We start from the raw sequence: 27,057 nt of genomic DNA on the forward strand, positions 1-27,057 counted from the left end.
TATTTTAGCATGACATATTATACAATTACCTATATAGAGCCTATTTGGGGCGAAAACTCAAAAATTAGCCACTTGTCATTTTCTAATTGGTTCTTAGTGTGTTAAAAAAACTTCTAAAATCAATTAGAAAATGACAAATGGCTAGTTTTGGATTTTCCCCCCTCTAAATAGACTTTATATGGATAATTATATAATATATCATGCTAAAATGAACTTATTGCTAAGAACTCATTGCTCAAAGATTAGCAGTTTTAAGTCAAACAGTAATACTAGAATCAGTCCCTCAACTTATTCTCTATCCTCCGTCCATAACATATGTTATCTTTTATCAAGAACACATTTCTTTTGTTTTTTTGTTTTTGGTTTGGCGGGTTGGGCCTAGACGGGCTGGGCCAACTTTATTGTTGTACTTTTTAAATTAAAATTAATAATTATATTTTTATATTTATGGTCGTTATCTCAACTTGTTATCTCTCCTCCATCCAAAATGTCATGTGTTGATGCCTAAATTTGGTTTAATAACAAGATTACAGCTTTGAAATCGAGGTCGACATTCATTCCAAACCAATTTGGTATGACCAAGCAGGTTGTCCCTTAGAAGGAGTTCTAGTGATTAGAGATTGCAACTTTTAAATAAAGATTTAGCAAAAACATGCAATTAAACGACACTTAAAATTTACGTGTTTCACCCACAATTGGGTTACGTCCACGGGGTGTTGAGTATGTTCAAAATTCTAACAACTTAAATGAGAGAGAAGTCTTCTAATTTGATTATGAAAGAAAAAATATTATTGGCTGAAAAGCAAAAGTGAAACCTATGGCTTCAAGAAGAAGCCAAAAAAGTATGGCATAGATCTTCTTGGCAAGTAGTAGAACCAATCCATGAAATACAAAACATACTCAAAAAATCCTTGGTGTAAAATTCTCTCCTATTCATATCATCTAACTTACTAGCCACATTCTCTTTCAAAGCTTCTAGCAAACCCTTATATTTTTGAAGTTCATATATCCCCAATTCATCATCAATAGGCTCATCCCACCAAAAATTGACTCTGTCCTCATCCATAACATCCTCAATTTCATTACTCCCTTCTTGCGATGCTTCTAAATGTTCATGATCACTGTCTTCAGGAGTGGATCCAAGGCCCTCCTCATCATGATCATTAGATGTACATGAATCTTGTTCACCAAGAAATCGATCTAGGACAGCTTTGGCGGAGGGGTTTCCAAAGAGGAAGGGCTTGTTACCAGGTGAAAAGGTAATAATCGCAATCTGTGCACCCGACAAGCAGCACAGATCAGTGGCTTTGCGGAAGAGACCCTTGCGCCGCTTTGAGAAGGTGGCCTTGAGGTAGTTCTTGTTGTTTATTTTCTTGATGTTGATCTTATTTCTTCCCATGATTTTTTTGTGTGTGGATATATATATGTACGGATGTCGATTTCTTGTTCTTGATCCGTAGTAAACAGTACCTTGTTTATTTATAGGATTGATGAGTAGAAAGTTTGTGAGTGCACCAAAGAAAAAACTGCAGCTTTATATATGTAAAGATTACTAGGCTTCCTATCAATGCTGGGTTCCCTTTTCCTATCAAGGTTCCCTTTGTGTGATAAATGGAAACACTTTATTTTTGAAATTTCTTTTCCTTTTACATTACGGGAAATAGATTCAACGCTATACTTAATCCTTGACTCTTTTTTATGTTTATAGCCCAGCACCGCGGTAGCAAGCAATACGCAGGAAACCTCCCTCGTTTGGGCGCATAATGGTTGGGGTGTAAAAAAAACATAGATTAATAATTTTGACTCCAAACTCTAATAAAAGAATCCTACTCCTACAAGGATTAGGTATCTCCTAACTATATAAACTCAACCCCAGGTTATCAATTTCACTTTTCTTGAGACTTCTCAAACACCATGTGTTCCTGGGTTAGGGTCTAGGCTTGATCTTCGAACGAATTGGATCTGAATTAGGGGTTTCCAATTGAAATTCAAATAGTTTTGGAAAGTAGTTCAAAATTTTGAAAGGTTAAAATTGGCTCGACAATTTGAAACTTTTCAAAATCAGAATTTCCATAACTCAAAGAGTCTAACTTATTATCCGTTTGGAGCGATTCAGATATTTCAGTATGACCTACAACTGCAAACCAACAAAGCATGCCTACATTCAGAGAGTTTCTTTAACTTCTGCCTTATAAAATTTTCTCCCTTCTCAACCAAATCAAGCATGTAATAATCCGATCGATATCGATTCCAGAGTACTTAGAGAGATCTACAACTTCATTAATTTGTTTCGGAATTGGTTACTGGTAATTTCTTCAACAACAAAAGGACTGGGACTATCAGAATCCTAACAATTTAAATTAACTTAGAACTAGAAGATGAAACAAAAACATTACAAAATTAAATGAAATCAAAGGCTTGAATTCAAGAGTAAATACAAAATTCTCTGTTCAACAACAAAGGGTTGACGAATTAGAGTTTTCTAACAAAAACAAAAACCCACAAAACTAATCGCATTTAAGCATTAGAAGTAGAACCGATCTCTGAATTAAGCATTGCCAAATAATCCTTGGTGTAAAATTCCCTTTTATTCATCTCATATAACTTACTAGCCACATTCTCTTTCAAACATTCTAGCAAACCCTTGTACTTTTTAAGTTCATGTAGTCCTAAATTTTCATCAATAGGCTCATCCCACCATACACTGACCTTTTCCCCATCCCCACCAGCCTCATCTTCTTGATGGGCTTCTGAATCTTCATGGCAATCCTCAGCATCAACGGATCCAATATCCTCTTCATCATGACTGGCTTCTAAATCTTCATGACCATCCTCACCCTCAACGGGTCCAATGCCCTCATCATCATCACCATCCGTTGTACATGAAGCTTGTTCGCCAAGAAATCGATCGACGACAGTTTCCGCGGAGGGGTGTCCAAAGATGAAGGGCTTGTTACCGGGTGAAAAGGTGATAATCGCAATCTGGGCACCAGACAAGCAGCAAAGGTCAGTGGCTTTGCGAAAGAGTCCCTTACGCCGCTTTGAGAAAGTGGCCTTTAGGTAGTTCTTGTTGTTTATTTTCTTGATGTCTATCTTCTTTTTCCCCATTATAGATAGAGAGGTTGTGAGCGCACACAAAAAAACAGCGTGTGATTGCTTATATATACGTACAAATTCTTAAGTGCCCTGTCAATGCTGGTTTCCTTCTCTTTGGATTGTCTCCCAAGTCGACACGCTTTCCTTCATTAGTATTCAATTGGAAACAATTATCTATACAATATTATTTCAGAATTGGAAACAATTTTATGAGAATGGATTTATACATAAGGTAACTAAAATAGGTAACTAATTATTCGAGGTTGGTTTCCTAAAAAACTTCTGATATTTTTGAGTTTTTCTCAAATTCAAAATCTTTATGTAACGTCGGGAATTGGTTTCGTGTTCCTTCATATGAAAAAAATACTGAGAAGTTGTTGCAATTTAGGTTTTTTTTTTTTTTTTTTCCTACTCGAATTGCAGAATTTGAATTTGAGTTGAAGGCTCTTTGTTTAATTCCTGTCAATTATCTCAGTCACCACTCATCAAGTCTTTATTATTTATTTGACTTTTATTTCTTTGTTTGGTTAATTGTTTCCATTGTATCCTTACCATACTTTCATTCTCTTATGTAAATTTTGTGGTTTGCCCCTTTAAATAACTCTTTTATTCAAAAACCATCTACGGAATCACTCTTGTATTCCTATTTTTCAACTAATTTCCAGATTTATAAGAACCCATTCTACAGTCTTCTACATTTAAAATATTATTCTGCTCCGAGTCTTCATCAAGTCAATTGACCTTTCTAGGCTCTGAGACACTTTAGCCGATCTATGCTACATAAGAACTTCCAAGCTTTCAACCAAAAGCTAGATATGCCTATGCCAATGGGGTCTAACCTAGTGAAAAAAGACCTTGACTTGTTGATAAGGGATTTTAAGTTCAAACCCCTACATCTTAGTAACACCCTTATCCCTTGTAGTTTAGACTATCGCTTGCATTCAAAAAAGCTAGATATACAACTCATCTCATCATTTAAAGGCATGTATGCATACAAAGTTCAAACGTTGCATAAAATTCAAGACAAATAGATCCGAATATGCACAAATAGTTCACTACTAAAAAGAAAGGATAAAAAATAAATCTCACAATCATGATATTTAGGGATCATCTAAATACTAAATAAAATAAAATACAACATTCCACATTGCAGATCTCACTCACTCGGTGTGAATACCCTTCTTTTTCTTTTTCCATTGAGAGTCCAACATTCGGGAAAGTAGAGGTCTAAGCTGATCATGGAAAGAAAACAAAAGAAAAAAGCATATACATGAAGATCACTTGACCGCATGAAAAAGGTCCCAATGACTCTTAACACTAGATACATTAATCTAAGATTACAACACAACCAGATCTTCTGGTTCCTCAAATGTACACAAAATATCTCTATAAGACCTATAAACCTAAGAAGTAGAAAGTCCCTTCGTGTAGGAAAAAACAGTTTCCAGACCAATAATTAAGAATATATGCCCCGAACTTACCTTTAGAATCACGGTAACACTACAATCATCCCCCTGAAAATGGTTTCTGAAAAGCTTGAATATCTGATTAATGCTCACACCAACCAAAAATTCTATCAAAGTCCAACCCATTTCACCCATCTGAAAACCCGGCCAATTCTGAAGGGCAGCCCATAATCCTTGGCTACAGCGGGCTCCCTCTCTGCAACCTCAGGTTCAGACCACACATACACTCCACGTTCTTGACGACTGCCAGGTACGGTGTTGTCCAGGATGACAGCCACAAGGAATGCAACCACCATGTGTAACGATAGCAATGTGTTCAGCACATAGTTCACCTACAAAGAGAATCTTAATTAGAGTTTATTGGTTTGCAAAATCAATACGCAGAAAGGTCCAGCATGTGAAATGATATGTGACACTGATATGTAAGCATTTCTTCAAATTGTTTTGGGATATTAGTAGTTTAAATTGTTTGATTTTTCCTATTTTTGTAGGGTCTTCCCTTAGTACGAACACAATTTGAACAGTAGAACAAATATCAGACCAAAAATACAGTAGACCAAATAAAGAAAGGCAGCTGATTTCTATACTATTTTTCGCAATCTCTTAAACTATGCCAGTTATTTTATCTAGTTTTCCTTTGTTTCCTCTAGTAGTCAAAAAACGTAAAATAAAGAGTGGGTCAGTTGACCAATATTGTTCGTTTCTACCATTCAAGAGGGAAAAGCAAATACATGCCGAACAAATGTTTCTTATTGCAGAAGGTCAAGTGGAAGCATACCCCTCCATATTTGCTGCGGAACGGCCCATGAGAAGCTACAATGTATGGTTGAAAATAACTTGGAACAGATAAGTTGGAGTTTGGAGAGATGCCATATTGCTGAAAGTAGGCCGGTATTGAAAGCGAGAAAAACAAAGATAAGCCAACTATGATAATATTCCGAGAGCTTCCAGCTTCACTATAACGTAGATTGGACAGGCCCAATGCAGCAAGCATCGCCCACATGAAGCACAGCAGTGCGGCAACCATGACTTGGGGAATGGATGCTAGAAAGCCTCCAACTTTACCTGCAAGTATAACATAACAGTAATTAGTTTCAGTGAGAAGAATGCCCTTGATTCTACATTCAACATTGTCTTTTAAGTTGTTCAAGTGGTAATGGATACCAAATCACCTTGATGTGGTGATATCATATAAAGAGAGAGGAAACATTGAAAACAAATGTTGATTCTAAGTTGCCAATAAAGATAAAGATGGTCAGGATCTAATAGCCAATTTCAACAGCTGAAAGGGTGGTTGGGTCCAAGATCATACAACACACAGATATTCTACTAACATCTTGGCAAATTGAATAATGTAATGTGTACAGAATACAATCAAGTTATTTTGAGACCAACCTCAAACCCTTGGATGGATCAATCAGCCCAGAAACCAAAACGACCAGAATCACAAAATTTTACTTGCATATTCTAAATCGAGTAGAAAGAGGACTTAAGAAGTTTACTTGCATGTTCATCAAGTTTCATTAACTTAATTTGATGTACTATGACCCAAAAAAATAAAACTAATATTTGTGTTACTTACATATTCTAAATCGAGTTGGAAGAGGACTTAAAAAGTTTACTTGCATGTTCATCAAGTTTCATTAACTTAATTTGATGTACTATGACCCAAAAAAATCAAACTGATATTTGTGTTCGGCAGACAATAGTAATAAGGATGGAGATCTTGTCAAATCATTTCATGCTGAATCAACCTTATCTAAAGAAATGCAACTAGAAACTGAAAAGTGACCACAATTTTGAACACCCTCTTTCACCTATAAAACATTTTAGAGAAGAATTAGGCTAAGGCAAAGACAAAGCCTACATTCTTAGAGAAGCTTTTTGGTTGACAACAGTCAAAGAATAACTTCTGGTTCCCAAAGATTGTGTACTTCCTTGAAAATTCATGCCATTTTAGCAGGGTTGCAAGGGTTCTCTCTCTGGGTCTTTTGTGTTTTGTTCAATAGGGACGAACTTGTGTCAAATACTTCAAGTCTGCAATTCAATATATTCCGGGTCTGTTGCCTTTCGTAATCTCCTACCCTTTCTCTTTGTACCCTAACTGATTTCTTATAAAAACTATGTCTGAAGACTAATATTTAGCATATTCAAATGTTTGAAAGTAAATCACAAGATTGGCTTAAACTAACCACTGAGGATCCTCATTCTTTTCCCACCCCATGTGCATTATTGTATACTTCAGGAAGAAAAATAAAACAAACAAGAAGAAAAAGAGTTCATCAAAAAATGCTCGGACAGTAGTATTTCATGGAAATCACAATCCCCAACCATCATATGCCTCCAACTCTTCTTAAAATGAGCAGGCAAACCTTTTGCATATTTTTCAGTAGTAGAGAAACAACATATGGTAACAAGTAAATTTCACAAGAACCAGTGAAGGCCAAATAACTGCAGAATAAGCAAATGGTAATCCCAAAAATTGAATAAAGAAGACTGCGGCGGATATATTACCCAAGCCACAAAGAAATAATCTGAGCAATTGCAATCTTCAAACAACCAGAACCAAATGGATAAACTTGCCATTTTAGATATTCAAACTATGCACTTGATATTGAAATGCTAGTATGCCCACCCAGAAAAGAAACTAATGTCGAAGTAGTAATCGTACAGATACTTGTATCAGTACTAGTAGTAGCATGCTATAACAAAATGATCTAAGCATGCACTAAAAATGACAGAAGATTCCATATTTACGTTGTTACAGGCTCATTGTTGCAATTGAAAACAGAAGCTTAACAAACACTTACCGACAAGGGATAAGACAATCAAAACACATGCTCCCAATTCAACAGCTCTACGGCTTCCCATCTTAGTGACAGCTAGTGTGTGCACATTTTCAGTTAAACTTGTGGAGCCGGTTCCAGTACCCCAAAGACCAGCCAAGACACTAGAAAGACCTTCCAGACCAATCCCTCGACTAAGAACACCAGAGGTTGGAGGTCTGGAAGCCACCAATAATGAAGATGCATGATAGGAGCCAACCTGACATGTTCATACACAAAGCAAATTCAGCAACCAAAGGAATCAAACAGCATCGCATGACAAATCAAATAAGCAGCTTGATGGAACAAAGAATAATGCCTAATGTTGTAACTAATAATTTAGTATTAGTTCAGTATTTCCGCTACACAAGTGTAGAGGGCACTATCAAGGAGGAATTTTCATACAGTGATGTAATTGGGATCTTTAAAGAGTAATATATGTAATCAGATTGATGCTTTTCTAAGAGGAAAATTCAGAACATGGAACAATAGTTATTCACCTAAAAAAAAGGACTAGTACGGAATTGCTGTTAGCTAACTACATTGTTACAATTTGCAATCTCTTCAATCTCAAAAGTTCTATGGGACCAATGTTAGAACACTAGACTAATGAAGATGAAAAATGCTCAAGAATTAGTCTACAACTAGGATGTATGTCCAAACCTTCCATTCAGGCAATCAAGCAGAGTTCAAAACTTATTTATAAATGTGAATTAAAGCCAAATCATTCATCTCATACCAAATATAAAATTTTTTGGACCTCATATATAAATATTATTGCCACATTCATTAAACTTACGAGTCCATAATGTGCTTAACAGTGGGCTAGAAAAGAAAAGAGAATATAAAGTTCAAGCTTTAATAAAAGTATGAACTCCAAGAAAAGTTTATATCCAAAAAAAAGTATAATGCATAACAAATGACAGAAAACTAACCGAATCCACTGATGAGATAATGGAAACCACACACATGATAAAGGCCATTTTCCAGTGGAATACAGGAGTACCCCATTGTAACGGATAGGGAAACCTAAACCATGGAGAAGATCTTAGAGCATGAGAGGTGTCAACTCGACAGTGCTTCATCCTCGAAACATGCTTTCTACAATGTTCAGATATTATGTTTGATGCAGGTACATTTATATCACAACCTTTGTAGCTATATGCTCCGGCTTCAGTTAGTAGGAAAGCAGCCGACCATGTGATTGCCAGACCCAAAGGAACCTGATAATTTTGATAGATTCTACCACATTAGTTTACAGAAGGCACGCATACAATTATAAAAGAGTATTGAATTTCACAATCCCATTTTCCTCTTCTGTACTCCTCCCCTTGTTTTTGTCCCATGATTCTCCTTTGGTTTATTCAATCCTAAGGCTACAAAGGAAAGGGGAGGGGTACACAGGGAGAAAAGGGGAGTGTGAAAACCACTGCCCTTATAAAATATATGCTGAGATCAATAGTGGTAAAAAGTATTAACACAATATAAATCTGAATCTTTCTAACTCACCGCATATATTAGAAATACACGATGACCAAAAATAGATACCTTCCGTAGGTACTGCAGAAAGTAGAACAATAATGAATTAAGTGTTTTGACACAACAGAGAAAAAAAACTGTTCACTTGTTCAGCAGCAACAAAATCATATTGAACCTATATGACCAAATACAAATAAAAGGTAGCTTCACTAAACTTACAAGAGAAAAGATAACAACCAACAATATCTGCACCGCACCAATCTCAAGACAAGTACCAACTAACGGGAAACCATAGCTGTAGAAAGAAAGTCCAACAGCAGCAATTGTGGGTGACACAACCACTGGATTGATTAACCTGAAAAGTAAAAGGCAAATGAACTGAGGTTGAGTTAATGATTTTGCCATACAAGACCCAATTATTGTGAGTGTTGCACAAAAATCTAAAAAACCAATATGCAAAGGCCTTATGAATTGTGTGGCATAGCATGCATAATAACGAACTCAAACATGTTCTACTGAGATTTCTTTCTTCAATGGCCATATATCATTAAAGTTTAAAAAATAAACCCTCAAACACACAAGAACGAAAACTGACTCTTCGAGACTACCCAGAAAATGAAAGGAAACTGACTCATCTACCAACTAAGCCACGTCAAATGGGTCAAATCCCAAATGCCCATAGTCTGAAAAAACTTCTTATAAATCTAACCGGTGGTTTCAAGGAATAATCCTATGCTGCCTTTTTTCTTCAAACTTCAAAAATGTCTATTTCAACAATTTTTTCAAACTCATGGAGGAATCCTGCCTATCGGGCCAGAATCGAGAGGTAGCTATTACAAGCCTCAGACATCACTTAAATAGAAGCAGCTCCTATCTACTGAAGATCGCTACATGAGTGATATAATTTTTTTGTTAAGACATGGTAAGGATGCCAACTATCAGCATAAACACCAACAAACAACTGAAACCATTAATCAATTCCCTCTATAACAAATGAAGAAATTTAAACATACTTTTCCACTCAAGCTCTGATTAGGCAACCCCAGTACATTGCAAGTATTTCAAAGTAAACTATTAAATATTACGCATTTTAATTGTTTCCAAGTAGCAAAAAAACTATTATATTTATAAAATATATATATATATATATATATATATATATATATACAGATATGGGTGATTGGGGCTTAAAAATGCTGGAATCATACCTTAAAAATATTGACATTAGTCCACTATATCCAAGTATTGCTTGAAAAGCTGAACCTATTATTATAGCCCCCTGTAGCTCCTTCATGATATGCTTAAAATTCTGCCATGACAAAGGATTACCAGCAGACATTACTAAGAATTCAACAGTAATGAAATGGCAATTCTATTTCAAACAACATGTAAAAGATGAATGAAACTAGTAAAACAAATACATGAAAAAATAAATAAGAGCAGGGATTAAATATCATGAGAAGCGAAATATATACATTGGAAGCATGACTCACTTCCAAACATTACTTTGTAATGTTGTTATTTCATTAATAATCAGAACCTCCAATTTGGTAAAGAGATTTATTGAGAGCAAGAATGCATCATGCTTGTATGTCAAAAGAACCTCTAGTTTAGTGCTAAATTGCAGTTTGAGGGCAAGCATTGAATAACATGAAAATTTAAATATATTGATAGGAGGCTTGACTAATTTCCAAACATTTACTGTGTAATGTTGAGATTTCCTTCCAAAATGTAGCAGAACCTATATTTCAGGATTGAGATTATTCAAAGCAATTATGCATCAATGAGTTTCTGAGTTGATTCAGTTAAACCCAAAACCTGATGTGTATCAGAAAATACTTTTCTTTAAGTACATAATTATGGTTAAATGCATAGACTACCCACTCTTTGGCACTGGATAACTAAGAAATCTTAAGAGGTTCTTTTTTTGTTTGTGTGTTTGTTATATATATATATATATATATATATATATAGAGAGAGAGAGAGAGAGAGAGAGAGAGAGAGAGACCTAAGTGATAAGAAGGTGGGGGAGTTAACTTTGATACTGTCTTCCCTAGAAATTGTTCTGTTGGTCCCTTGTAGAGGGGGAAAGGAGAATCTTCAGATTGGAGTAGTCAGGTGTAATTCTCCTGCAAACGCGCTAATGGACAACTCTTCTCTTTCTTTGCTTATTCCCTCTCATGTAACTTAGAAGGCTCAAGTACAGCCTAAGGTACTGTAGGGTGCTAGCTTGGATAATCGCTCATGGTAGGTTGCATGCTTTTGACATGATTCAGAGGATACGATTTTTTTTCTTGTCTATCTCCTCATTGGTGTGCTATGTGTGAAACAGATTTTGAAGGCTTGGACCATTTGCTTCTTCACTATCCAATTGCATTGTCTTTGTGGCCGATGTTGTTTAGGGAGGATGGCATAAGTTGGGTGATTCCAGTCTCATGCGCTGCTTTTTACGGGAGAGGTTTCTGTTTTTTGGTGGAAAGAAGAAGGGAATGTATTGGGGAGGTGTTGCATTGTCTTTGCGGTCGATGTTGTTTAGGGAGGATGGCATAAGTTGGGTGATTCCAGTCTCATGCGCTGCTTTTTACGGGAGAGGTTTCTGTTTTTTGGTGGAAAGAAGAAGGGAATGTATTGGGGAGGTGTGCTGTGATGGCTGGTTTTGGGGTAGTTTGGGTGGAAAGAAATAGAAGGATAGTTGACAGGGGGGCAGGACGTTGATAATTTGTGGAAAAGAGACCGATTTTGGGCATAGGACTATTTTCTCTGTTTACCATCTGATTGTAAAGTTATAGTGACTTAGAGTTTTATCATTGTTGCCTGTTATTTTTATGTAATTTTGTTGTGGCTAATTTTATTTCTTAGAGATTGCTAGTCAAGTCTTATAGGCTACGAGGACACCTTGTAGAGAGAGAAAGAAAGAGAGTAATAACTCATACATGCATACACAAATGTGTGTGCATCTTAATGTACAGTTTATGGGCAATTAAGGAATTTAAAAAGAAATAGAGGAGAAAATTAGGAAGATATAAGTTATAACTGATATGATCCACTGAAAGATAGATTTCTAATCACTGAATGTCTTTCATCTTCGCAAGTAGGATAAAGTAATAGTTCACTGTATATTTGAAAACAAACAACAAAATAAAATTTATCCCTTGCATCATTAAGGTGTACTCTACTGAAAGGATTCTACTAAATTGCATCCATGAAAAGACAACACTATAACTATCCACTTTCTCTTTGATTGAAAGCTTAACTATTAGGGTGATAAATGCAAAGAAGGACAGTCACTAAGCTTTCCATCAAACTAAACAAAATCAAGAACAGAAGCATACATTTCCATTGAGTCCTCGAAATTCTGGGGAGTTGATTATCGCCAAAGCGGGAGCTAGGTAAACAAATGAAGGACCCTGTATCAAGGGCAATCTTGATCCAAACGATGTCTGCAAGAGAGTGGTCACTCCCGAAACAAAAAGCACTGTAGATACAACATTTCCAGTATCCTCCTACATAAACTAAATCCAGTCAAATCAAACGATCCAACATTGTACCATCCAGTAAACAAATGTATAACATTATTAAAAAAAGAAAATGTATATTTTATAACTACTCACATAAGTCCCACCCATTGCCGGAACTATGATGAGTGGAATTAGAATTATCGAACCCAACATGGAAAGATAATGCTGGAACCCGTAGAGACCAATGGGAACTGAAACATTGTACCAACAAACACAAACCATATCAATCACATGAAAAAACATAACTTTAAAAAAGCAGAAATTGTTACTTCCACAATACTTCATGACAAATACACAACTAAACCTCCAAACAATCACAAAAAACATAACCCATTTTGAATTATCCATAAAACCAATCGAATTCTACAACCTACAAGAGTACAAACACCCCCAGCTTAAATATTATCAATTGAATTCAATAAAAAAAACAACACACATTTGTACTATACCACATGTAAAAACTGGCAATAAACAATCGGGAGAAAAGACACTCACCAAGACCAGGTGTATCTCTGAGCTCATACTTCATATGCGAGTGCCTAGCCACATTCCCATCATCATCAACACCGTGTGGCAAAACATCAACCACTTCTTCAATCCTCGCCGGCCTCCGCGGTTGCGAATTGGGCTCCGTGGGCCCAACAGCGGCCTGCCCATTGGGTCCACTGGGCCCATTGGCCGCAACCTTCGACCCTCCATTAGAGTCCTTCCTCCTCTTCACCGTCTGGTCCTTATCCGAAGGTGCCGCTGGAGCCGGTGCAGCCACCTCGCGCTCGGGCACGCCATTCGGAGCCGCTTGAGGCCGGGCCCGTCCAGCTTCAAGATCAGGCTGGGCTTCAGGCTCTCGGGGCCGGGGCGGCGGCAGCGATATCTGACCGGAATCACTGGCATTGGTCTCGCCAGAGAACTTGGGGCGGAAGCCGGTTTTCTTAGCCCAAGAAGAAGGGGGCATTGCGGAGGAGTCCGGAGCGGGAGGCCATGGACCCGGACGAGGTCGGGTTTTCGGGTCGGAGTTTGACATTTTAGGGAAATGGGTTTGTTCAGTCAAGGGAAGTAAAACTAGTGGCGCATAGCTTTGAATTGAATGAAATGTCAGCGCAGATCTGAAAATGTACTCCGAGTTTAGGGCTTTTAGAGCAAAGCACAAAGTACAACGCCAATAAAACCCAGAGAGAGAGAGAGAGAGAGAGAGAGAGAGTTGGAGGGTTTGACGCTTAGAAGTGTGAAAGTGTGTGCAAAGGGGCGAAGAGAGAGAGAGAGAGAGAGAGAGAACTAAGATAGTGGTGGAGAAGCTAAAACCGCGTTTTTATTATTTATTTTCTGTCTTAATAATTTTGTTTCCTGAATTTGAAGGATGTGATTTGACAAATATTTTGGATTTTCTTTTGTTTTTTTAAGAGCAACTCCACCTATTTGTCCTTAATTATGGCAAAGAGAGAGTTAGGGCAGCTACTATTCACGTGAATAGTGGTTGCTCTTGCAAATAGTATTTTGTGTTTCCACCCGTTGTCATGGCAAATGGCAATTACTATTCATTTTTTTTGTTTTTTCTGCAAATTTTTTTACCTCAATAATTAATTTGAATAATATTTTCAGGTAAAATTTCCGGGTTCCTACGTATCAAGACTATTCATAATCGGATAAAATTTTCGGATAAGATTTTTGGGTTCAAATTTCGGATGAATTTCAAAATTCAAAATTCATATAAATTTTTGGGTTCAAATTTCGGATGAATTTCAAAATTCAAAATTCACATAAATTTTTGGGTTCAAATTTCGGATGAATTTCAAAATTCAAAATTCACATAAATTTGGGTCAAATTTCGGATGAATTTCAAATTTCAGATAAGATTTTCATCCAATCAAATCAAGCCACGTGACATCCCCATCTTGTCAAAATTTTCTATAAAACCAGAGGCTCAGCTCATACCTCTCACACTACATCTTTCTATATTTTCATTTCTCAGAGTTTAGAATTCATACTCAATTCATTCTTAATGGAAGATTTTAGGAAATGCTTGGAGAGGCAAGAGCGAGAAACAAATGAGAGAAACCGTAGAGCAGATGAAATCAATGAGTTGCAGAGAGAAGTCGATGAACAAGTTGTCATAGCAGTGACTTTGCAAGATGAAGAGAACCAAGGTCACCGCCGTGGTTCACAAGTCGGCCGCCGCCTAAATGTGGATAGACATAGGCATTCTCGGGGTAAGAATCTTTTGGAAGATTATTTTATCCCAACTTCTTTATACTCTAATGTTGATTTTCGAAAGCGATTTAGAATGCAACCCCATTTGTTCAATAAAGTTATGCATGATATTTGCAATTATGATGAATGATATTTGCAATTATGATGCATACTTTGTTCAAAAGTGTGATGTTGTTGGGGTTTTGGGACTTCTTCCGTAGCAAAAGCTTAAAACTATTATACGAATGTTGGCGTATGGAGCATCTGCTGATCAGGTGGATGAGATTGTCCTGATGGGGAAGTCCACTACGTTGGAGGTTTTGGTAAGATTTTGTGATGCAGTTGAAACTCTGTACACTAGGGACTACCTTTGTAGACCTACTCCCAGGGACCTCAAACGGCTTCTACAAAAAGCCGAAGCTCGAGGATTTCCAGGAATGATTGGTAGCATCGACTGCATGCACTGGCAATGGAAGAATTGCCCAACTGCCTTGCAAGGTGATTATGGAAATAGAAAAGGCCAAAAAAGTATCATCCTTGAAGCCGTTGCTGGCTTCGACACATGGGTTTGGCATGCCTTCTTCGGAGTTGCTGGATCCCAAAATGATCTCAACGTGCTAGGTCAATCCCCGATCTTCAACGATGTTTTGAGAGGCCAAGGCCCCAATAGCACCTATCAAGTCAACAATACAATCTACCAGACGGGGTATTATCTAGCTGACGGCATCTACCCGAGGTGGACTACATTTGTCAAATCCATTCCGAATCCTCGATTTCAGAAGCAAAAATTATTTGCTACCTATCAAGAAGGATACAGGAAAAATGTCGAAAGGTGTTTTGGCATCTTTCAAGCAAGGTGGTTGATTATTCGAGGTACGGCCCGTATGTTTGATGAGGAGATCCTCATAAGCATTATGATGACTTGCATCATCCTCCATAATATGATTGTGGAGGATGAGTACGATTATGATGCTTTATAGGTCTACGAACCGGATCCAATGAACACGGCCTTGACACGGATTTATGAAAGGCCCATGGGGCCAAGTGGAGAACCGTTTGAGCTGGAACCATTGGTGAGGGATGGTCGTTTCATGACCCGGATGATAGATCGATATACAGAGATGCAATCTTCGTATATTCATGAAAGACGTCAAGTTGACTTGAAGGAGCATCTATGGGCGGTGAAAGGCAATGAAGATGAATGATGAAGCATAGATGCTTTGGTTATGTTTTATTTAGTTATGGTTTGGTTGTGTTGTTTTTTTATTTATTATGGTTTGTTGTGGTTTGTTATTATTATTGTGCCTTGTTTGTAGTTTTTTTTTAAATTTTAATTATGTTTTGTTTGATGTATGGAATATATTGAATAAAAAGGTATTTTATTGAATGCTTTGTTTATTAAATAAAGAAATCCAATACAAGTCATGACAATTACTACTACTAAAATAAAATACATAAATTACAACAACTTTAATAGAAACATGAAAAATACAAATACATAAAAGGTATGCAAACTAATTAAATGGTTGTGTCATTTAACCAATCCGTGTTGCTAGGCCCATCATCCTGGAAAAGTCTTCTTCCCATAACATCCATTCGTTCTAGCTTCCAAAATTGTTTTGTTTCAGGGGACATATGGCTTGTATCCATCGCCATGGTTTCCCGATTCGTCTTTTGTATCTCTTTTTTGCGCAAATACTTCATTTCTTGTGCATACTAGGCGAGAATTGCCATCTCGTTCTCTTGGCATTTCTGCTTCATTTCAATTTTGGTTTGGTTCTGCCTTGCAATTTCCTCCAAATTTTTTGATGTATTATTGCTCGAATTACCCGCTTTCTTTGCCTTCGCAGCTTTTCGGCCAATAGGCCTCAACTCCTTCTCGAAGGGTGAGTCTTGACTCATAGGGGAATCGATAGGTGAATTCGATGTCGTTGAATCAAGGAGTGGTTTCTCGTTTAACACAACGGTGGGACCCGTGGGAATAATTCTGAAGCGTTTGCAATATTTCACCACCTCCCAACATTCAAAATGGCTGAAACTTTTTTTGCCTTGCCCAGTTGCACCAAACCACATCTGTGCTTGAATAATCTATTTTTTTTTAAAAATGGAAATGCAAGAAATATTGAAAATATATTGGATATGCAAGTAACAAAAAAAATAAAAAAAAAATAATGGAAATGAAATTAACCTTACAAATAAATTAGAAGTGCAAGAAATATTAAGAAACAATTGGAATGCAAGAAATATTAACAAAATATTGAAAATGCAATAAATATTAAAAAATATATATATTAGGACATTGAACTTAATAAAACGAAAATGACAAAATACTTACCTCGTTACTAAGATTTTCCCCACTTCTATGGTTGTCCATCGCTTTTGCCAAGGCATATCTCCATTTTTCCAACTCTTTATTGAGAATTTTTCACATACTAGATAATGCCATTTCCGTCCGAGTCGACCCCGGAATTTTTTCATAAAATTCGGCATGAAATTTTTTCCACATATGAAAAAATTTCATCTCATTGCCTAACACGGGACAATGACAAACTTGGAGCCAAGTCTCAAACAAGGAAACATCTTTCATGGTGCTCCATGCCCCTCTGGTTTCGGTAGAAGAAGCCATAAAGATTAGAACTAAAAATATAAGGTGAAAGAGAGGAAAATGTTGAGTATAAAGAGTGAATAATAGTAGAAGTAGAAGAAAATATATGAGGATTGCTGTTGAAAGTGAAGGGTATTGATAGGTATTTATAGAAAAAAAAATCAGAAATTTTTAGTATGTGAAAATGCATTGCACGCGCCAATGGTAAAAAAAATTTAAACCGCACGATGACGTCGCGCATGACATCATCAACCATCGGGCTAAACTGGCCTGAGGGCCAGCCCGACTTCGTGGGTCCCACTCCCAACCTGGCCCAGGACTCCTCGCTGGAATGTCTTTTTTTTTTTTTTCTCCCCCAAGCCTTGGGCTCAGCCTTCCGCTGGGGTTGCTCTAAGAACAACATTCTTCTAACTAGCCTTTCCGCAGGCGTTTTCACACTTGTGAAGCCTTCTCCAACTCATGAAGGGTTAAACCCAAATTTTCGCCTTCCAAAAAGTAACTATTTGGGTTTTGTCCGAACTCAAATCGTTTTTTCTCCCAACCTTCTAGACTCAAATTTTAAGTCCACAACTTTATTAAATTGTTTAAGAAGGGTTTAAGTCAAATTTTTTTTTAAAGGTATAACTTTTCTTCATTCAATCTTTTAAATAACTTCATAATTAAATTTTTTGAACAATTTGACCTAAAAAAAATTGAAATTCCACAAATATAATTTGACCTGGATTAATTGAAAATACTGTTTTGACCATTGGATTTAAATTTTAGCCATTGGATCTTTTTTTTACCATTAAAATAGTTTAGATTTAATCTAGATCGTTGACTTAAGTTACATTTAGAATATTAAAAAAAAAAAAAAACCAAATTCAATTGTACAAGCAGACAAACAGCAGCTTGACAAGTGGCTGGACAAGCAGCCAAACTGCAACAGTCCAGCAAGTCAGCTGGGGCCCACGTCAGATGCTGTGCACATGGGGTTGTTTAAGATGCAGTGGGCTCCATTGAATAGTGTTGGATCCAGGCAATACTTAGAACCATATTTTGGTCCAAATTTGGATTTTTTCAAATTTTGAGTCTTTCATTTTCTTGGGTTGGGAGAGGGTTTGGTCAATATTTTGGGTTTAGGTCCTTGGGTTGGAGATGGCCTAAGAGGCTTTTTTTTTATATAAAAAATTTAAAATTTATTTTAGAATTAAAAAAGATAATGGCTAGTTATATTTCATAACAATAAGATCCATTATCTGATTTTTCTTTTAATTTTAATTTTTTTTAATATGAAAAAGTGTGAATTTACCATATTATCCTCATTTAATTAATAATTTCAATTCCTAATATTTGCATTAACCAAGGGTAATTTTTGGTATTTTGAATGTTTTACCATTCTCTACCTTTTACTTTGTATATACTAGCCCCTTGGCAACATGCGTGAGCATGTGCCAATTGGTTTTCTTTTTTCTTTTTTCTTTTATTTTTAGAATTAAGAAGAGATAACATGGGTAGTTATGTTCCATAAAAGTTATCTGATTTTGTTTTTAATTTTAATTTTTTTAATATGAAAAAAATATGAATTTACCATATTATCCTCATTTAATTAATTATTTCAATTCTTAATGTTTGAATTAACCAATGGCATTTTCTGGTATTTTGAATGTTTCACCATTCTCTGCTTTTTGCTTTATCTATATAGATTTATATACATATAGATTAAATTATGGTTGCCCAAAAAACCATTCAATCCTTTAAACGGGCCAAATTGAACCATTTTCAGGCAGTTTTGTTCAGTTTTAATATTGTGTAAATTTTCAACAAATAATAATAATCTATATATAGCAAAAGACCCATTGGTGTAGTGGTTTGAAGTATTTATTATCTCAGGCAAGGTCCTGGGTTCGAGTTCTAGCATCCGCGTAGTGTGTGTGAGTTTAGTATACTATCATCGCTCTCAATAGGAAATAATAATCTATCTATATATATAAAGCAAAAGGCAAACAATGGTAAAACATTCAAAACACCAGAAAATGCCATTGGTTAATGCAAACATTAATAATTGCGCGTGCAAAGGAGCTAGTAATAATAATATTATGTAATTTCGAACCGAGTCAAATCAAAATAACTATAGTATGATTTTAGATGTAAACTGCTTAAATTGTTACTTGCTATCATCATTTACTATGATATTCCACCTCACATATTGATATCAACCTTCAAGTATGTTTGATAACCATTTAATTTTCACTTTTCATTTTTTTCAAAAACCAAGTACTGAAGTTTGTTTGTTTTTTTTAAAAAGTTAATACAAGGACTCTTAAATTGTTAGTTTCTTTTTTGGTACAATTAAATTATTAGTTTGTTACTTTCATGGAATGTTGAATGTTAGAGATTTAAAAGTGAGCATGGTGGTTACAATGTTGGCTTTATAAGTACTTGAAACTTTTAAGATGGTAAAGTTGATAATTTTGGTTACAACCAGATTGATTATTTGGTTTGTATACGATTGATGAGATCAGCTTCAAGGAAATCCCTTTAAGCACACACACCTAGATAAAAACAATCTAAGGTCCCCCCGTTTGGGATTGCTTTTTTTTTTTTCACCAAAAATCGATTTTATTTTAAAGTTAAGTATTTTAAGATATTTCTTAAAAATAAAATATGCTAATTATTTTAAAAACAATGACCTACCCACAACAACTTTTATCAACTATTGAAAGCTGTTTCACAAGAAATATATAATAGCCTTTAATGAATTCCCATAATACCATTATTAATTTTTAAAAATGACATCGTCTACGATCACCACCATCACCTCCACCTCCATCACCACCACCACCTTACCTCCACCTCCATCACGAACATCACCTTCACCTCTACGTCCATCACCAACACCACCTTCACCTCCACTTTTACCACCACCGCATGCTTAGCACATAACACTTTCAACACCATGTATGTTTTAGTCATTATTAACAGTTACAATAGTTTTATATTAATATTTACCAACAACATCATGCTCATTTTAGTCATTACTCACAATTACAACAGTTTTATATTAAAATTTGCCAAACGGTTTTGACACTGCTTTTTATACTAACATCACTTTGAAAATATTGTTTATAGTTTTAACATTACATCTTATTATTTTCAAAGCACAGTAGAATAAGTTTTTTTTATTTTTATTTTATTTTATAAAAGTAACAACAATTCCAAACTGCCCCTAAATCCTCGTCCTTTACCATTGAAAAACAATCCTACAACAATTTCTCGAAACTCATCCATGATACTCTCTCATCATCATTCATCACTAAACAAGGCCAATTCATGTTTTCATCCAAGTTGATGCAATCTATCACTACAGTTTACTTTTATAGAAATCTTGGGTTTGCATTCCTAATTCAACCAAAAAAACCGCTTACAAAGGTTCATTACAATAACAAAGAAATGTAACGTCAAAATTAAGACAATCTGGTGCATCTCTACTAACGATCTCGCAGGCCCGAAGAAACTCTGGCATAGACATCCCAACTAAGATTGCAAAGTTAGAAGAATACAAAAGAGACAAAGCTTGGAAAAACCAAATCAAAATAACACAAATAAAACTCTCACAAAAGAGAGGTGTAAAACTCTCACAAAGAAGAGGTAAAAACTACATAGAAAACCCAAAGATAGTTATTGCAACTTATTCCAAAAATAAAGAAACTAAACGATGCTAAATTGTAACCTCGTTGTCACAAAGCTAAAAAAGATGGTACGCAGCACCAAAGATAACGAATCCGCACCAATCGACTTTCCTCTTATGCAAATAGTGCAAATACACCGAAAAATAATAGATTCCGTGAGATCTGTTGTAGAATTATGCCATAAACGAGCAAATGAAACAGAGACGAAGACAATGTGAGAGGGGAAACCAAAGAGGATAGGAACGGAGGAGGTGGAGAGGAAAGATAAAAGAGGGGAAGAGAGGACAAAAAGTATGTTACACCCTATAACACATTTTTGATAATACAGTAAGTTGAAAATACAACTCCATAAGGTTGTTAAATAGTAAACCTAAAGTCTTATTAAATGTAGGAAATTCTGATATTCCTAAACCTTAACTAATAACAATATATTGAAGCTCTAAATTTCGCATGGAAGACATAAATCTTACTAGGAAAATAATATCTTAAAATATTATTAATTCTAAAATGAAAAACATACATTGATTATTTGCAATCATTTTGCTCCTTAGCCTCGTGTTGATTGCCATTGTCCTTTTTTCTTCTCTCTCCATATCAAAATAAGGAATATTGGTCTCGATATTTTTTCTTGGTGGAACCAGTTTTTATTTTTGTCCGAAAGGTACTTCATTAAGGGGAAAAGACCCAAGCAAAGACATAAAACGTGAGAAAAAACTTAAAAACCACTCAGGAGAAAGAAAAGAGAAAGCAAAGGACTAGCACCAACACTACATCTGAAATTAAATATCTACACTACTAGATTCTAGGACCAGAGTTTGGGGGGCATGGAAGGCCGTCACGTACCAGAATCCGCACCAAAGAGGGAAGAGGCTATAGTTTGCCCATCGATAAGATCGTACCCTTAAGTTGGCAAAGGCTGCAAAATCATGAGCAACTTGATTTTGGAGATAAGAAACCCATTCTCATCTAATCAAGAGAAAGGAAGTAGCAAGCTTCCTAATCTCCGGGATAATAGGAAAATTCTCCAATCCGCATAATAGTCACATTGCATAATCTAGTTGATAACCACTTGAGAATCACTTTTAACTATCACATTCTTATGGCCACCCTCATGGGCAAGAAGCAAGCCTCCCAGGATAGCTTCGGCTTCAAATTCAGTGGATGAGGACTAGGAAATGAACGTGCTAGAACAGCAAACAAATACATTTTTAGAATTACAGATGATACATCCCACATCTCCTTCCAAGGAAGACCAATACCAAGCAGCATCCATAAGGGCATGCCAATTGCGCAACAACATAGTAGTATTTGAGGTGCAAGAAGGTCCGACGGACCCATGAAAAAGCTCAGAATGAAGAGAGGCGGATGGCCTGAGCATATCAACATGGCAAAGGCTTCTTCCATAAAAAATGGCAGAGCACATTTCTTTCCAAATCTCCCAACAAATGAACTCAATGTGCTTCAAATCTCCATACGCCTAGTTTTTCCTAGACGTGGACATGTGAGCCAACCAAGAAACCAGCTATCAAAGAAGGAGATGTGGTTCACATCGATCCTGTAATTGAGAGGGGATCCAAACTAAACATAATGAACACATAGACAAAGGAGGATGAAATGTTCAATAGTTTCCTCCAAATTAGAGCAAAACATATATAGAGACAAATGAGGAAGACGCCAAAGGAAAATATTAATTTTGGCACCACTTTCAAATTCCGTATAGCTTTCCAAACAGACTTGTCAATCTGGTGGGAGGAGTGGAGGGGAATAAGCATAGCCCCGTGATTATTTCTAATGGTATCCACTGCGCATAGAAAAAGATCCATCCTTAGTCCAAGACTAGATAAGACAATCACCTAGACTTGGATTCTTGAGAGGGATGGAATGAATGAGGATGGCAACATGAGGATCAATAAATCTGGATATCCTATCCAAACACCAGCTTCCAATATCCAGGTTGATCATTATATGGACTATTGTGGGGATATGACCCACCACATCAAAATAATGGGATGGTGCGCAAAATATTTTCAAGAGGGAGCCAATTGTCACCTCAAATTCTCATATGTTGAGGATTGAAGAAGTGGGACCCTATAATGTTCTCCAAGTAGAAACTGACAATGCAAGTAATTATGTCACATTTGGAAGAGAGATTGGAAAGGTAAACGAGCATATTTTTCTTGGCGAGTCCTTACTTAGTTAGGATTTTGGTTCTTTACTATATTAGAATTTTGGTTACTTACCCATTTGTCTAGTCGTATAATAATTGAGATTTATTTTCTATTCTAATTTATATTTATTTTCTATTATATTTAGGGTTAATACATCTTTGTACTTTCTTATAAATACCTCCATATTGGAGAAGAATACATATATGAGATATATATGAAATAACTGAAAATTTGCCCTACTTTGTTTGACTTGGTATCAGAGCCTTATTCTCTTGTGACATGTGCTTGTGTTCTCCTTGTAATTTAGTTGCTCTCCTCGCCTCATCTTCAAGGGGGGAGGGGGAGTGAAAATGATATGTTTATTGATGTATCCTCATTACCTTTATGTATTCCCATGAAGATATAACCTATTTCTTCACTCCGACGACCCTTTCTCTACAAGGGGAGAAGGGGAATGAAGAAAAGTTTTCGCTGAGTTAGGTGGAATTCTCCTTTATCATTGTCGATGATGTTGATGTATTTCGATGCGTCTCTACAACATAAAAAACCCTAACCTAAACACTACCTATTTTCGATGCACTATACACCTAGCCTATAATCCTAACCCACCACCACCGTCAACCTTACCATCGTCAGCGCCACCTAACTTGCTATTGTCGTCGCTGCCACCACCGCTCCATCCATCACCATGTCGAATGTTGATGCCATTATTTCTTCACATGCTTCTCCTTATACTTCACCTACTGTTGTACCCCTATTGTGATGGTTCATACTGAATCATGCACTAACCTACTCTTGTGATTCAAATTTAATGGACCTTTCTGCCGTGCTCATGGGGTTTATGTGTTCTACCTTACCTACTGTTGTGCTTATAGGGTTTATGTATTCTGCCTTATCTATTACCGTGCTCACAGGGTTTCTGTGTTCTACTTTTATGTGTTCTGCTATGTGCCCTATTTGTTAAGGTTTGCTCTTGTGTTTTTGCTGCAAACTTTGATTTGGCTTGTCAGTTGTTTCACTCATGGTTTACAACATGACCTTCTCTACAATTGTGACATTCTCTATAGTTGGTTAATGTTGAGTATGGTATTCTATGACTCGTTTGTCAATTTGGGCATGCGAAACATCTTTGCGCCAGTGTTGGCGAGTCCTTATTTAGTTAGAATTTTGGTTCCTTACTATGTTAAAATTTTGGTTACTTACCCATTTGTTTAGTCGTATTATAATTGAGATTTATTTTATATTCTAATTTATATTTATTTCCTATTGTATGTAGGGTTAATACATCTTTATACTTCCTTATAAATACCTCAATATTAGAGAAGAATACATATATGAGTATATTTGAAATTTTACCCTACTTTGCTTGACTATTTTTTGGTCTCCATGTGTTGTTTATACCTTAAATCTCATTTTAAAAATCTTGCACAAAAATTTGAGTGGCTTACAAATATTTATAAATCTGGAAAGTCAATTGTCAAATTTTTTGTAAACTACACACATGCTTTGACAATTTTTAAGAGTGTCACATTTGGAGTTACTAAAAGTAGCTATAACAATATTTGCATCGCACTATATCTTGTTAAAGAGGCTAGTTGATTGTAGAGAACCATTACAAACTACTGTTATTCAAAGAGCATGGAAAGATTTGTTGAAAAATTTAGATGAAGGCAAAAGGAATTTAGCTACTATGGTTCAAAATACCATGCAAGATGATAATTTTTGGGAACATGTTGAGGCAATATTAGGTTTCAAAAAACCAATTTATCTAGTGGTAAAATTTGATGTTGTGGTTATAGATCTCATTGTTTGGTGGTTAACATATGATGCAGAAACATCAGAATTAGCAAAGGTTAGTAAAAATGTATAAATTTAATTTCAATATTTTTAATTATTATTTTTTGTCTTAAATAATTTATTATATATATGTATTTATTATACAAATGATAAAGGTGTTGGCTCAATTGAAATCAAGTTCATAGGTAGAAAGAATTTGGAACACATATTCTTACATCCTGTTGAGGCCCAAAAAATTCAAGGCTAGACCAAAATACATTCCCAGCCCAATGCGATACCTTACTGAGAAGAAACCCGATTTGGGCATGCGAAAGTTCGTCATACACGCTCGCACGAGTCACAATCCACGTGCCACGCCAAGCAAATATGTAACATATCACGCTAATCCTATAAAATACACCAGCTCTATGAACCCATGCTAATTATTCAGCTAAGAGCCGTTTTGACTCAACCATAGCCCCTTACAATACGATGAAATTCAAGCATGAGCATGCGACATGCAATGCCAAGTGGAAAATCATTATTCTTACACCTATCATTCATGAGACCCATTGATGAACCGAGAAAAGGAAGTTTTAGGTTGCTTAGGAGCCCCAAAACTCGAGCTCATTTCTTGAGCCCAAATATGTGGGTAAGCATAAAGGAGAAATAGGTAGCCCATTATTTTAGAAAATTGGCCCATTACCTTAATAAAAATGGTCCATCACTTTAGGAGGTTGGCCCATTCCTTTAGTACACTAACCTATCACCTTAGGAAGGCCTAAATGACCAATAAAATATCTGAAAATCTCCAGCATATGGCTGGAGACAAAACAGCGACATAAGCCAAAAGCCACTCATGAAGGTAAACTGTTGAAAGGCTCCAACATATGGCCAAAAGCAGACTTTAAAGTAGATCATCCAAAAAACCAAAGGGTAATAGCTCGCGTAGGTTGCTAGGAGAAAAGACACCCTTCAAACCAGCGCCCTTACCTATTTCTTTCTCCCACCAGCTCTTGCCATGGAAGAAAGGAGGAAAGAAGGTGAGGTGGTAACCAAAAATAGGAGTTTAACACTGAATCAGCTGAGGGAAGACTTTTGAGCTCCCAAAAATCTTGTCTTTGTGTGTTTGGACAGAAGAGGATTTCACAAATAGGATGAATCAAAGGAAGGGGAGAGAAATGAAAGAGAAGACTTGGGAAAATTGGAGAGAACCCATTAGGGTTTCTTGGGAAGAAGGAGCTTCCAGCAACTATAAAAAGGGGCTATCCTTTACCCATTACCTCAACCCACATCTAGAGAGAGCAAGCATCACCTCTCATCCCTGGAACCCTTCAAATTTGAACCATATTCCTCCATTTCTTCTCATTTTCTCTTCTGGCAAGCCATTCCAGATTTTGACAGAGCTTTCGTCAGGTTGTCGGAAAATTGCTCAAACCACCCACTTCTCCTCCCTCATTTTTCTCCCCCTCTCTCTCCTCAACGAATCTTCTTAAAATCTCTTCACCCTTGCTTTTAACCTCTATTTCTCATAGGAAACCACAACTCTCTCTCTTTAATGCTAAACTTATGAGTGCTTAGCTTCCATGCCACAAGCTTCTCAAGTCAAGCTAAGAATTTATCTGTAAGCAATTGTTGGTTTCATTGGTGAAGGAGACCAATGTGTTTCCTAAGGCTCAGTTACCCTTTTTGAAACACTCTTGGGGTCTGATCCTTGAACTCAGACTTAGGGGTAATTTTCACACATTTGGCTCTTTACAGCGGCCCAGGCCCATCAGTAGTTGCTGGAATGAAAAAGCCCTTACACATCCATAATGAAGAGAAACTAGCTGAATTTTACAATAGCTGATCAATTCGTTTATATCCATTCCAATATCCGTCTCCAATCACATTTCAGTGAGAGCTACAAAGATGGGCTTATCAAGAAATGAGATATTAATATAGAATCCTTTTTTTTAGATGACTCTGCTTAGAAATTGGAGGAAATTAGATAAAAAGGGTTGGAGGGCGATTATGTAGGTGTTCACAACCAAGCATCATCTTCACCGTCCTCTATGCCCAGTCACTTTCCTCTTGGAGAAATCTCAACCACAAGGACTAATGCAAAAGCGAAGGGGAAATAACCAGTTGGCTAAAGTTGCTATTTTTATTTTAAGTATTTTCAATTTCCGTTTTGTTTGGTTTGAAGTTTCAACAATAAACTTTAATTCATGCTTTTGCATGCAAAATTTAATTATGAACTTGTTTATTTTATGAATAAATGATTTTT

At 36.2% G+C, this 27,057-nt stretch overlaps 3 protein-coding genes across 5 annotated transcripts in view; all 3 read right to left on the minus strand.

Annotated features, from left to right (window-relative positions):
- Positions 1–815: 815 nt before the first annotated feature.
- Positions 816–1,399, minus strand: LOC117632500 (agamous-like MADS-box protein AGL62). Its single transcript, XM_034365999.1, has one exon. It carries the CDS (start codon positions 1,397–1,399, stop codon positions 824–826), a length of 576 nt encoding a protein of 191 aa, XP_034221890.1. The 3' UTR covers positions 816–823.
- Positions 1,400–2,450: 1,051 nt separating this feature from the next.
- Positions 2,451–3,121, minus strand: LOC117632433 (agamous-like MADS-box protein AGL62). Its single transcript, XM_034365903.1, has one exon. It carries the CDS (start codon positions 3,106–3,108, stop codon positions 2,518–2,520), a length of 591 nt encoding a protein of 196 aa, XP_034221794.1. The 5' UTR covers positions 3,109–3,121; the 3' UTR covers positions 2,451–2,517.
- A 1,044-nt stretch (positions 3,122–4,165) lies between these two features.
- Positions 4,166–27,057, minus strand: part of LOC117629841 (nucleobase-ascorbate transporter 12) — a 36,711-nt gene continuing 13,819 nt past the window's right edge. Inside the window, exons 2-11 of one of the 3 annotated variants that reach the window (XM_034362470.1) lie at positions 12,880–12,992; positions 12,478–12,575; positions 12,199–12,369; positions 10,075–10,175; positions 9,086–9,221; positions 8,897–8,947; positions 8,323–8,610; positions 7,373–7,607; positions 5,341–5,627; positions 4,166–4,894 (exon numbers count right to left, since the gene is read on the minus strand). In XM_034362470.1, coding sequence (XP_034218361.1) covers positions 4,673–4,894; positions 5,341–5,627; positions 7,373–7,607; positions 8,323–8,610; positions 8,897–8,947; positions 9,086–9,221; positions 10,075–10,175; positions 12,199–12,369; positions 12,478–12,575; positions 12,880–12,992 — 1,702 coding nt within the window. In that variant the 3' untranslated portion in view covers positions 4,166–4,672. Of the gene's footprint in view, positions 4,895–5,340; positions 5,628–7,372; positions 7,608–8,322; positions 8,611–8,896; positions 8,948–9,085; positions 9,222–10,074; positions 10,176–12,198; positions 12,370–12,477; positions 12,576–12,879; positions 13,650–27,057 lie in introns of those variants that run through there. The other 2 variants (XM_034362469.1, XM_034362471.1) reach the window with 2 other exon arrangements.

The sequence above is a fragment of the Prunus dulcis genome, chromosome 6 (assembly GCF_902201215.1).
Source record: "Prunus dulcis chromosome 6, ALMONDv2, whole genome shotgun sequence".
Taxonomy (NCBI): domain Eukaryota; kingdom Viridiplantae; phylum Streptophyta; class Magnoliopsida; order Rosales; family Rosaceae; genus Prunus; species Prunus dulcis.

Bases quoted from the DNA above. Each gene is read 5' to 3' on its own strand.
- LOC117632500 (XM_034365999.1), bottom strand. From the start codon at position 1,399: ATGGGAAGAAATAAGATCAACATCAAGAAAATAAACAACAAGAACTAC.
- LOC117632433 (XM_034365903.1), bottom strand. From the start codon at position 3,108: ATGGGGAAAAAGAAGATAGACATCAAGAAAATAAACAACAAGAACTAC.